General features: G+C 32.6%; 1 protein-coding gene across 2 annotated transcripts in view; it reads right to left on the bottom strand.

Moving 5' to 3' along the window:
* Nucleotides 1-1,972: 1,972 nt before the first annotated feature.
* Nucleotides 1,973-13,286, bottom strand: part of LOC132760204 (beta-1,3-galactosyltransferase 1-like) — a 33,779-nt gene continuing 22,465 nt past the window's right edge. For both annotated transcript variants that reach the window (XM_060752123.1, XM_060752130.1), the window contains exon 2: nucleotides 1,973-3,592. In XM_060752123.1, the coding sequence (XP_060608106.1) occupies nucleotides 2,322-3,398 (1,077 nt within the window). In that variant the 5' untranslated portion in view covers nucleotides 3,399-3,592 and the 3' untranslated portion in view covers nucleotides 1,973-2,321. The remainder of the gene's footprint in view (nucleotides 3,593-13,286) is intronic.

Here is a 13,286-nt window from a genome sequence, read left to right as displayed (position 1 = left end):
TTCACCTTAGACCCGTTTTCACTTTCTAGTCGATCAAATGAAGCCAAAATAAGTTATTTATAAGAAACATACGCAATGGTCGCTATGGTAAAACATATCAAAACGTCTGAATACAGAAAGGCATTTGCAAAAATCATCATTATCTGTACAGTCAGAAAAGTCATTGATTTTGCTTTAGAAAAAATAAAACACACATAAATACATAGATAAGGCAACTGGTGTTCAATAAGAGTATTATTTCAAAAATTTCAGTAAACGTAAAGTACATTTCACCTTGAACATTAGATCGTTAACCCGATCTCACTTTCCAGTTGATTATATGATGATAGTATAATTCAAAAATAATCTAGATACGTAATGACCGCTGTGGTGTAGTGGTTCGCATACTGGATCGGCATCCAGGGACCCATGATTCGAGTCCCGGCTGCAGCGTGCCAATTTTTCATGTGTTTTTTTTTTGTGTAACATTTATAAACATTTCAAGCAAACATATCGAAGCATTTGAATACAAACAGGCATTTGCCAAAATCATCATTATCTGTAATGTCAGATAAGTCATTGATTTTGCGTAAGAAAAAATTATAAAGAACAACAACAAAACACATACATACATACATACGTACGTACGTACGTACGTACGTACGTACATACATACATACATACATACATACATACATACATACATATATAGGCCGAGTTTGAAGCAGTCAGAATTTATTTAATATTGTTTATTAAAAAAACCATGACCCGTTATAAAATCGTTGGAAATCGTGATTTTGACTTTTTTGTGATAATTGTATTATTGTGGTTTAAATTTTGTTATATTGCAGGAAATTAGTAAAAATTGAATATTTTTTGTTTAATAATTGATTGGTCTTTTACCGATGTTAGATCAAAATGATATGTCACAAGCTTTTTATCCGTTTTTTACTTGTCAACGGGCGGTTAATAAGAGCGTTATTTCAAAAATAAATTTCATATAAATGTTTGTTTATTTCAGTAAACTTAAAGTATATTTCACTTTAAAATTCTGGAAACAAATTGATTCCTTGGAAGCATTGATCACAACAAAATTACATAAGAATTGCAGACTCGGTTTGATTGAGTCTGTACATGAGGGATAATGAATAAGTGCAACATCCCTCACGCCCCCTAGCACCGGCTTGAGTGGTACTCAATTCACCAACACTTAATAGTGCTGGCATCAATGATCCCGAAGGACTAGATAATATGAGCGCGATAATATAACAACACTGGAGTGTTTCACTTTAAACCCGGTTTCACTTTTCAGTCGATTACATGAAGTCGAAAAAAGTGAAAAGTTACTTAAATATGTAAGGAAAAAACGCAATGGCCGCTATGGTACAGCATATCAAAAGCATATAAAACATCTGAATACAAAAACGCATTTGCCAAAATCATCATTATCTGTAGTCATACAAGTCATTGATTTTCCTAGAGAAAAAAAAAACAAAACAAAAAAACAACACAAACGTACGTACGTACGTACAAACATACATACAGCATATTCTATCGATGTTAGATCAAAATGACATGTAACACGTTTTTAATTTACAAATTATTATTTATCAATGGTTGGTCAATTAATGTATTATTTCAATAATAAATTGTAATTATCTGTTTGTTTATTTCAGTAAACATAAAGTATGTTTCACCTTAAAAAATGGATCGGTATTATGGTCTTACTTTCCAGTCGATTAAATGACGTCACAATAAGGTAAAAATAACTTAAATATATAAGGCGTAAACCCAATTGCCACTGTGATGCATTGGTAAGCATAAGTTGGACCGGCGTTCCAGAGACCCGTGGTTCAAGTCCCGACTGAGACGTGCCAATTTTTCGTGTGATTTTTCTTTAATATTTATGTACATATCAAGCAACATCTCATCGTTATCTGTAAAGTCAGACAATTCATTGATTTTGCGTGAGAAAAAAACCACCAACAACAAAAAATAAGGAAAAGAAAAAAAAAAAAAAAAAAAAAAAAACACCACATAGATAGATGGTTCGAGTGTAAGTTTGATGCAGTTAGCATTTTACTTTTTATTAAATAGTCATGAGCGCCGACATTATTGTTTGCCTGATAAAAATCGTTGGAAACCGTGATTTCCTTTCTTTAAATAGAATAGCTGTATTCTTGTGGTCTATTTGTTTTGGTGTAGAAATTTTGTTTAATTGTATGAAACGATTAGAAACTAAATATTTTTCGTCTAACAATTGATTGATACTATTAAAATGTACATCTTTGGGCAATTATCGCATAATGCGAGTTGCAACCAAGTATTAACTTCTAATTAAACTAATCTAAGTGTTTTCTAAAGTATCTGACCACTTTTGACCAAATGATTGATACGTCTTCCTTATAATTTGCCTGCATAGCAATATAGGTACATTTTTCTCGTTTGATATCCAAACAGTGTTTTACTGCATTAGTTTTTCCTTGCCAATCTCCGTCACTGAACGTTTGATATTTCAATCCTGGAATCTTATGCAGGACATATCCAAACAACAAAACGTCATCGAGATGGAAAAAAGGGGACCTCGAGGCGGCGAGATATAAAGATGGCATTATATCATTCGTCATACTCACAAATTTTCCTTTGCAAAATTCAAGATATCTTTTAACTCCTTTGAAATGATTTTCATCAACATACCATTTAGATGTAACATCTCTTTCTACAATATCAGATTTGTATTCACAATATACGTTTGCCTTTTGCAGCGCTTTAGAATGTTTTAATTTATAGATATATAGGAACATATTAACTACGATATCGTCATCTACTTTCAGAATCATTTCCGCATTGCGACATCTTTCTGTGATCCATTTAAAACCCATCACACCTTTATGTGTAAGATTGTTGTAGGAATCTATAAAATCTCCTTGTACAATATCTTTATACTTTTCAAACTCCATTTCAAGCGCAGATTGGACAACGTGACTCACAGGTCTTCCGACAAGAAAAACAACTCTGACTGTTGCTAAATACGAGTAATACGTATCGTTTGCCCAGGTGGTTCTTATACTCTGTCTCTGTTCAAAATGGTCTGTCGCTGAATTAACTACAACAAGCACCGTTAGATGCTTCACAGAACGGCAGAGATTAGGGTTCTCAATAAGATATGGTGCACTTACAGTTAAAGGAACACTTGGATTAGAAGCATTTATAAGTCGAAATAAATAAGGCTGTACCTTAACAGGATACTTTAAATCCTTAGCATCTTCAAAAAAAGCATAATTATCCAGATTGAAATATTCCGTGTCACTTTGCTCAAAATGGACAAATAAATGTGTAAATATTGTTAACACGAAAAATGTAAAAGTTGCAAAAATCGTGTATTTCCGTAACCGTCGTATCGTGAAAAGTTTCACCATTCTGTTTACTAAACTTATGAAGTGATTAGCTGTGTTTACGGTTTTTAACCAATCATAAATCCTTGCAGTATTGCACTTTTCAATGTGAATTCAAGCAAATGAAAGACTTGGCTTCGTATTTGTTCTTCAATCGAGGGAAACAGGAAATCGTGTATCAGGATTCGGCAAGAATAGGTAAGAATCAAATCTTCGATCTGAAAGAAAAAAATAATCAATACAATGTGTGATCTACAAATAAAATAACCCCGGATTTACCTCATTTACACAATTTGATTAGAGTAAGTTTGTAATGCATTCGTTTCTGTTGTTTATAAAGGTTTTTCACCAATCATTGTGTGTCGACCAATGTAGTAACACTACTCTTAATAAGATATGATGATATTTGTGATGAAAATGTAATACTTTAGGAAGTTGATAATGATAAAGTGTATCATAGTTTTGGGACCTTTCTGTTGAAAATGTGTCAGATTTAAATCGTATACACAAACTTTTCCGATCAATGAATAGAGAGAGAGAACCATGCTTTAAATTTTATAGAATGATCACAGTTGTTGTATAAAAGACCGTTATTACATTTTGGCGCCGATTTTTGAAGGTCGGGGTAACAGTGAAACGGTTTCCGCTATATAACCATTTACCCAAAGCCTGATAATTACCTCTATTGAGTAAAAGGCCTCTATGATTTTTAGGTGCTCATGTGTAAAAGTCTTGGTCACAATATCATAAAATGTGAAAACCTTTTCCGCCAAGTACTTATTAAACCATTTGACCTACAGCATTCAATTTTCAAAGGATGATCAGCCTCATTGAGTAGGAGACATCTTTTATTGTGCGTAAAGGTCAATGTCACAATTAGGTTGAAAGTGAAACGTTTTCCCTTTTATGTAAAGAGCCATTTGACCCACATCCTTTAAGTTTGAAATAATGATCACCCTTATTCTAGAAAACAGTGATGTCTTTGAATGTGAAAACCGTTTCAGCTCAATAACTAGAAAACTTTTTGACCCATAGCATTCAAAGTTCAAAGGACTACCACCCTTATTCAGTAGCTTTTTGAGTAGGGACCCCTATTTTTAAGCAGTTTCCAATCAATTCATAGAAAACAAACTGACCTATTTAACCTTCTTACTCATCCTTAATAAGAGAAGCTCTTTCATTTCGGGCACATGTGCATAAAGGTTAAGGTCACAGTGATCATGGGCGTAAAACTGTATAACAGGAACAAAAAATAAAATACAAATTATTGTCAGTATATAAAAATAACTAATAAATTATGAAATATATCTACTTGAATTTTGTGTATGTATATGAGATATAATACGATTTAGAAATGATACTGAAATAAATATGAAAAAATAGTAATAGAAAGAGCATCTGATTTATACGAAGGGGCATAGCTCCCGAGTCCCGAGTAAAAACAGATTGCCAAGTGTTTTGATGTAATGTCTCTTTTCTTGCATATCAGACTGATGTTTGGTATAGTTTTACCCATGCTGGAAGTTTCATATGGCATGGGGGATGCCTGATTAGTCGGGTGAAACAATGGCATGCTTAGAATGACGTATTTTCGTCGTTATGAATGAAGTTATTTCATACGCCGTTGTAAGAAAATAGTTACGATGTTATATGACATAGATTACCAAGGAAAATTGTTTAATCAAGGTAAAGAAATTTAAAAAAAGATGGAATATGGTAGAATATTCTAGAAAATAAACTGACATGTTTGCTGTTCGGATCGGAATATCCGTCCCTCGGGAACCAGAAAATATGACGGATATTACTATAGTATCATATTCAAAAATGAAAACAGTTTCCCTGTCGCCGCAACATGAAAAAAAAAATGAACCAATGTTAGAGCATCTGAATATGTCCTTCTATCATTATCCTTTTAATAAGTAAACCTCGGAAATAATGTAGCCAATCAAAGAGCATGCTCTATTTATATCATCAACAAACAGTGCCGTAACTGTGTGTGCACGTTACAGTACTTCCGTTAGCACACTGTGCATTTATCGGTATACAGTTTAACTCTGACACACTTTCAACAGAAACGTCTCCAAACTATGATACAATGGTAGTTATGACATGTGAATATTGAAAATTTATCGCTCAAGTATCCTTATTATCGTTATTAATGGAGTTTATTTGGTTTGGTTAGGGAACCATTTTTAAAGATAAACTTAAATGGTAATGAACATTTTTTTCACTAAATACACAACAGCTGCAAGCCATTTGTTTTGGAAAAGTTGTTCCGGTTAGGTGGTTTCCTGCTTACATTTGTAAGTGCATGATTGAACGAGTAACCAATCTATGTTTCCGCTGCAATCATGTCAATCGCAACTTTTCGGCCCTTTCCGTCACTCTTCGGATTAATGATAATAGCCGAGGCAGTTCCGATTGCAATCGTGACAATTGCGACATCTGCTCAAACGGTACCCTCTGTGCACATGCACACTCCTTTCCTTATTACAATGGAATTTCACTGGATTGTTATCCATCGCTGGTTTATTTTTAGCAGAGAATGACCTGATTTCGCAAAGAGGAAATGAGTGTGCATGTGCACAGTTTGTTTGTTTGTTCCATTTTACGCCTTTTTCCAACAGTATTTCAGTCATATAGGCGGGTAGTTTCCTAACCATCGTTCCTGGAGAGTTACACCAGTACTAGACTACCTTCCTCCGCGCTAAACTACCAAAGCATCTCCCGGGGATCGAACCCACGCCAGAGAGGTAACTGGATTAGAAGTCATCGACTCTAACCCCTCGACCACGGAGGCGGCTGCATGTGCAATGAGGGTACCGTTTGAGCAGATTTCGCAAAGAGGGTACCGATATGGATATGCACCGTGTGTGTGGGCCCCCTGTGCAAATACCGTAATACAGAAAAAATGTGATAATGAATTAAAAAAAAAAACAATTTTAAAGGGTTGGGATGATGGCACAACTGAGCAAGCCTTTCCTTTTAAAAGGAAACTTTATTATCTTTTGTTTATGACAGACTCAAACCGAATCTGCAATTCTCTTGTTATTTTGTTGTGATTAATGCTTCCGAGGGATCACTTTGTTTCCAGATTTTTAACAGTTTTGTTAAGCATGATAAAACAAACTTAAAATTTAGAACTAAATGAAAATAATAATATGCAGGTGTGTTAAACAATAATTTTGTGTCATATTGCACTAGAAATGACTTTTTTAAAATTATTTCAAACCTACTATTTTTGAAATTAAATTATGTATTTTTTCCATACCATAGCATTATCAATTTCTCTGTGGCATTCATATTGATTACTTATCATTACTTATCATTACTATCAGTTAAAGGTAAAGTAATTTTAAAGTAAATTAATTGCATTTTATAGGCTAAGTTTCATGCTTACGCACGTTCACCGACTTTACAGCTATTACCCCTGGTCATCGGGCTACTGGTATCTACCTATCAATCTCCCTGGGGAGTCTTTTTAACTCTGCTTAGTGCAGCCGACACTTTGGCGCAACGGAATTATACCACCCTCGCAGGTACCCATTTACACCTGGGTGTAGTGAAGCAATTGCAGGTAAATTTCATGCTCAAGGAAATTAGCAGTGCCACTGGTGGGGTTCTCGAACTCAGGACCTCTCGATCCCTAAGCGCGCGTCCTACCACTGGACTACTGCTCCTGCTTAAGGTAAAGGGAGGGGCATATATGCTATTCTGACATTAATTGTTTTATTTAATCCTCCGATGATTAGTAGATAACTCCGCTTTTGGTCATTTCCTCTTTACCTCCCTAACATTAAAATATATTAAACTAACGTTACAACGTCCTCTTTAAACCGCTCACAGTAATCATATCTAAATATTTTTATCATTGATTTTACAATACTGCGCGTTGGAAACATTGATTTTCATTGGATTACATTGATGTTTATATCATTCGTAAACGCAACTGATTCAAGTATTTTATAAATTATTTTTTTTGTTTTATATAACATAAAGTATTTGCACAGCACTACAAAGTCGTTATAAAGATTTTTGTAAGGTACTTTGGCCGTCTTTAAATGGGTGCGTACCCTAACAACTTGGATCTTATTTTATATAAACCATTACTATTTAGTCATACAACCTGGCAATCCAATCTTTATATCTTAATGTAGTGATATAAACTCCAACAAATAGAATTAAGATAGTTCGTGTTGTTTGCCATTTAAACATAATAGAATTTCAACTAAACATTAAAAAAAGATATAATCTACATGTGTTTGTTCACGTACGTTACATTTTAAAAAACTGGCTTTTTGTAAGTTTTGGGACACATATTCGAGAATTGATCGTCATAGATATTTAATTTTTGATGCACAGATATTTTGCTTATTGTGTTGTTGAAATTATGCTGTTACTGAAAATTGTATTCTTTATCACGCGTGTCAACCTGGGGTGAGTAACCAGAAGCTTTCATTAAAATCACGCTAACGAAAGCGTTAGCGATCGCGTAACGAACACGTAAGTGATTTTAACGATTGTTTTTGTTGCATAACCAGAAAGCATCGTTATGTTATCGCTAATCAGTTGTTAGTAAAATTCATTAACGAAATCGTTGTGTAATCGTTAAGGATATACACAGCATTTTGGCACCACCTGTTATTAGCTTTTCCTGCATAGATTACATTGCACTTACAAATAATTGTTTTTAAACTGTTTATAATTTGTTTTAAATTTTTTTTGCGCTATGTATGTATGTATGTATGTATGTATGTATGTATGTATGTATGTATGCCATACGTTCGCCGTAAAACGAATCTGAAGAAAGCAATCCTAAGTCTTCGGATATACAATACAGAACAGAACATTATTTTATTTTGACATGTACATTGTACATAATCATACTAAATGTGATGATACATTGATAGAAATGCATCAACAATACAATTTCAATACTAATTTTCAATGATTTTTAAAATAAACTTTGAAGACAATGTCACGTTACATTTTAATGGCGTTATATAAAGTATGAGCTTCAGTAATTATACTAGAACGTTATTTCAAATCAACCAAAATTGATATTATAGTGTTGAGGATAAACTGTTTTAAACGTAATTAAATATGCATTTTTATATAACAGATTTATCATCAGAAAAATTCTACAAGTTACATAAAAATGTTAAATGGAATTTGTATGTTCATTAATACAGACATATATATTCATTAATCAATTTATCAATACAATACAATACAATAAAAAACAATACAATAAAGTTTATTTGCTTTAAACATTATACAACGTTTCTAGCAAAAACTATAGGCAAGAAATACTGTTACATGAACATAATTACAACTGAACACTTTGGATTTGTAACAAAAAACAAAAGGAGAGACTAGATATAAGTTCATTGCCTCATCTTTAAGATGTAGAATATTTCGGTATGTGTGTGATGAAATAGAGGAGTACACTATCTAAGAGTAAATGTTAAAGTGCAAAGTAAATAAAAATCAATAAAATTTGTATACTTTTTGAGATAAATATAAATATATAATATCTCCTCGATGAAATGCTCTATATATATATACATATATCTTGATTTGATATTTATTTGTGATGAAAAATAAATAAAGATTTATAAACAATTTAACAGAAAATGTTAATTATCTTTCCTTTTAAAGGCAAAGTATACATTTTTTAATAAATGTGAATTTTTTTTAAGAATAAAATGATAAAATAGTTTCAAACTTTATGATTGTTGGCCAATGGCAATAATATCTTCGCTAATATCTTAATCGATGCTTTTAAAAATATTCACGCTAAATAGCAACGTGATTTTTGTTTTGATTTTAATGATGCAAATGAAGAAATGAACTGCTTTTTCTGTAAAACTTTCTTTACATAACCTTTGTTACACACTGGTGAAAATATTTGATAAATCTTCGTATGTTGCTAGCTTGAAAATTACATTGGGAAACAAAGCAAGTTTCGATTAATAAACTCTACTTTTCATGAAAATAGAGGTTAACCATTAATTAAAAGTATATAAAAGGAATATGAAGGTATATGAAATGCTTTTCTTTATATACTCCGCTAAATTTCATTATAACCAAAAAACGTCAAAATTTATCCATATACTGTGTTACACTCTTTCATTGTACATAAATGTACATAAATGGCTGAATTCTTTAATTTCACTTTGTATATAGAACTAGTATATTTTTTAAGTCTTTTAAGTATTAAAAAATTGAAACTTTGATGTAATATTATATCTATTTAATTTCATACATGAAAGAATGTGATGTATTGCTAAACATGCAATACAAATAGTGTTAGCTTGTTTTGAACTAAATAAGAAAGAATACTATCACATAAGATTACTAAGGCGATTAACAGGTCACTTTGTATTCTCTATGTCAGTTGATGAAATTTATCAACCTCCTTAGAAGCATTCAAACATATAAGTGTCCAAAGTCTATCAGTTATCTTAATACTCTAGCAGTATGGGGGCCATTGTCTGCGGAATGAAAAAACACCACCACTTGTATAAAGATATTTGGAATTATTCTAAAAATCATTTACGAAAGAAATGCTCACTTAAGTTTAATGAGTACGGTTACGTTTTATTTTGAAAATGAATGCAGTCATAATAATACATGTAATAATAATAATAATAATAATAATAATAATAATAATTATAATAAAATAATGATAATAATAATAATAATAATAATAATAATAATGATAATAATGATAATAATAATGATAAATAAATAATAACTTTACATATTAAGACATTTACAGATTGTAACTTCATATCAAGGACTTATTTTCAGGAAAATAGGAAGAAAATACGTGATATAAATAACATATACTCATAAAAAGTTTGTTGAAAGAGCTTCAGACGTTGTTTTTTCTCCAACGAAGGTCTAACGTGTACTCTGAGGTATTCGTTATTTTACGACAGTTTCGTTAGTATTTTTGGTATAACGAACGTTTTGGGTTAGAGGGTAAATTACTAACTAGAGCTTAACCAAGGCTTAACGATGATCGTAACTCTAACGAATGCTTCTGGCTACTCACCCCAGGTTTACTATCTTTTGAAATATTGGTAGCTACAGATTATATAAGATCTATTAATGATACTATGTGCTACTTTATAGAGACAACTGCCGGTTCGTTTGTAGCGCTAGATTCTATATATAGCTATAGACATTCATTTTTAATGTTTCACTAGCCATTTGTTATAGCCATATATAATGCATCTTTTTTGAAAGAGAACTAAGTATCATCTTGAAAATGTGAAGAGAGTTGGTATAAGGCGTCATCGTTACTGTAAAACAAGTAGTGAATTAGGTACGTGTATCATAAATTTTCGTTAAAGTTGTTCAAGAGGGAAAAAAATGTTATAAGTTATACGTGAACATGTAATGTGTACACAGAGAGTGCCCGTTTCTACCTGAACACAGAACCGGACCGCAGAAAAGGCGTTTGTGTTATCAGTCAACATTACAAGCTCACAGTACGGGAAAGTTCCTTTCATTATATGCTAAGAAAGAGAAAACACAGAATCCTTACAGAACGCCCAAAAACGGAATAACTAAACAATGCTACAGGTCGATTTGATTGGCCCTGTTCATTGAACGAAGTGGTAAATTTAAAAGCTACAGTCCACGCCCATTACAACGATCTTAAAAAAAATCAATATTAACTTATTATGATTTTGAATCATTTGTAGATGTACGTGACATTTGATGAAAACAGCTTCAGAATAACGAAAAAAATAGCATACCTAAATCCAATGGAATTTTGAAACAGGATTAGAGATTATGAAATAAAGATAAAATACTTCCATGTAAACGGCAAAATTGAAAATGTTCCAGGCTCGGTTTGATTAAGCCTGTTCCTTGACTGAACTTGAAAAGGCAAGCTACCGTTCACGCCCCCAGCACCAACTGAAGCTGAATTCAACATAATGACAAAATTTTGAATTTATAATACGACGGTTATCAATGAACCTCTTATGGAGCCTGCGCATAGTATACAAAACAGCAGAAGAGAAATTAGATTTAACTAGAAATATCACTTAATGTGATTAATACCCCCACAAGACTGCTTCGGAAATGAGGATGTTACTAGTAACAGAATATCTTGTAAAAGAATTGAAATATAGAGTTATGGTTGTGGGCAATAAAAGATAGTTGTGGTTCTTATATGTTGCATTTCCTTTTAATGTGGCTGGCCATTGATTAGGTTTAATTGAATTACTCTGTAATAAGTCCAGAAAGAAAAAAATAAGGAACAAAGGGCAATAACCCTATAAATACTGAAGATAGAGTTATAGTTCATGTGCACAGCACTTCCTCTTATTGTGCTTGACCATTGTATGAAGTTGTTTTTAATTCCAACCAGTACGTTTTAAGTTATGCTCTTGACAAGGAAAAGTATCAAAGAGCAGTAACTCTGTATTTTGTCAAAATTGAGTTATGGCTCTTGTGCACTGCACTTCCTTTTAATGTGTTGAATTCCAAACAGTAGTTATCAAGTTATGCTCTGGACAAGGAAAAGTAACAAAGGGCAATAACTATGTAATTAGTCAAGATGGAGTTATGGTTCTTGTGCACTGCACTTTCTCTCAATGTGCTTGACCATTGTATGAAGTTATATTGAATTCCAACCATTAGTCTTCAATTTATGGTCCGGACAAAAAAGGCAATGGAAAAGCAACAAAGGGCAATAACTCTGTAATTACTTTAGATAAAGTTATTGTTCTTGTGCACTACACTTCCCCTAATTGTGTTTGACGATTGTTTGAAGTTGTTCAGTAGTTTTCAAGTTATGCCCCGGACAAGGAAAAGTAACAAAGGGCAATAACTCTGTAATTAGTCAAGACATAGTTATGGTTCTTGTGCACTGCACTTCCTCTTAATGTGCTTGACCATTGTATGTAGTTATATTGAATTCAAACTATTAGTCTTCAAGTTATGATCCGGACAAAAAAGCAATGGAAAAGCAACAAAGGGCAATAACTCTGTAATTACTTTAGAAAGAGTTATGGTTCTTGTGCACTGCACTTCCCCTTATTGTGTTTGACAATTGTATGAAGTTGTTTTGAATACCAACCAGTAGTTTTCAAGTTATGCTCCGGACAAGGACAATGCAACGGACGTCTGGACCGACCGACCGACCGACCGACCACCGGGTGACTCCTATATACCCTTCCCCCGAAACTTCGTTTTTGGAGGTATAAAAAGCAGGCAACAGGTCTTGGATATAATTCAACAATTTTGAATAAGGAAAAATAGAAAAAAATATGGAACCACACAGTAAGAAAAAGAACCACGTAGAAAGAACTAAAATAGCATAATCACAACAATGATGTCGAGCTTAAAATTCGTTCAGGAGTGGAACTATAATGACTGTGATTAAACGTTAGGGGTGATATTTTACGACTTCTACCTGATCAAGGGGCGGAAATACTTCTTTATCTTTACATTACTGATTGCCTTTATTGAAAGATTGATTTATTCATAAAACAAGTTAAGATTGTATCGTTGTTATTTAATAAAGATAAATTTCTTACCATAAATGGAAGCAAACATCGTTTTTTTAAAAGTAACTTCATATTAATTTTGTTAATCAAACTTCTTACTTTTCATATATTTGTCTTAAAATATAATGTACCAAAAGCCGTCACCCCCCCCCCCCCAAAGCCTTCTTAAGCTGTGCAGGTATTATGAAAAGAAAAGAGAATAAAAGTAACTGATTACTTAATATTGTTCCTGTGAAATGCTGTGCTATTTAAAGCAAACTTAATACCTTCGGACAATGGTCTTGGATGCGACACATCATCATGATGTGGTTAACATTTCTGCCAAGTTATTTTAAAATCCTTCAATGCATGACAATGTTTCAATTTGGAAACTAATGTG

This window comes from Ruditapes philippinarum, unplaced genomic scaffold (genome assembly GCF_026571515.1).
Source record: "Ruditapes philippinarum isolate M1 unplaced genomic scaffold, ASM2657151v2 ctg2663_1_1_1_1, whole genome shotgun sequence".
In the NCBI taxonomy this organism is placed as follows: domain Eukaryota; kingdom Metazoa; phylum Mollusca; class Bivalvia; order Venerida; family Veneridae; genus Ruditapes; species Ruditapes philippinarum.
The sequence above is the reverse complement of the archived record's forward strand: the minus strand, read 5'-3'. Positions and strand labels throughout refer to the sequence as shown.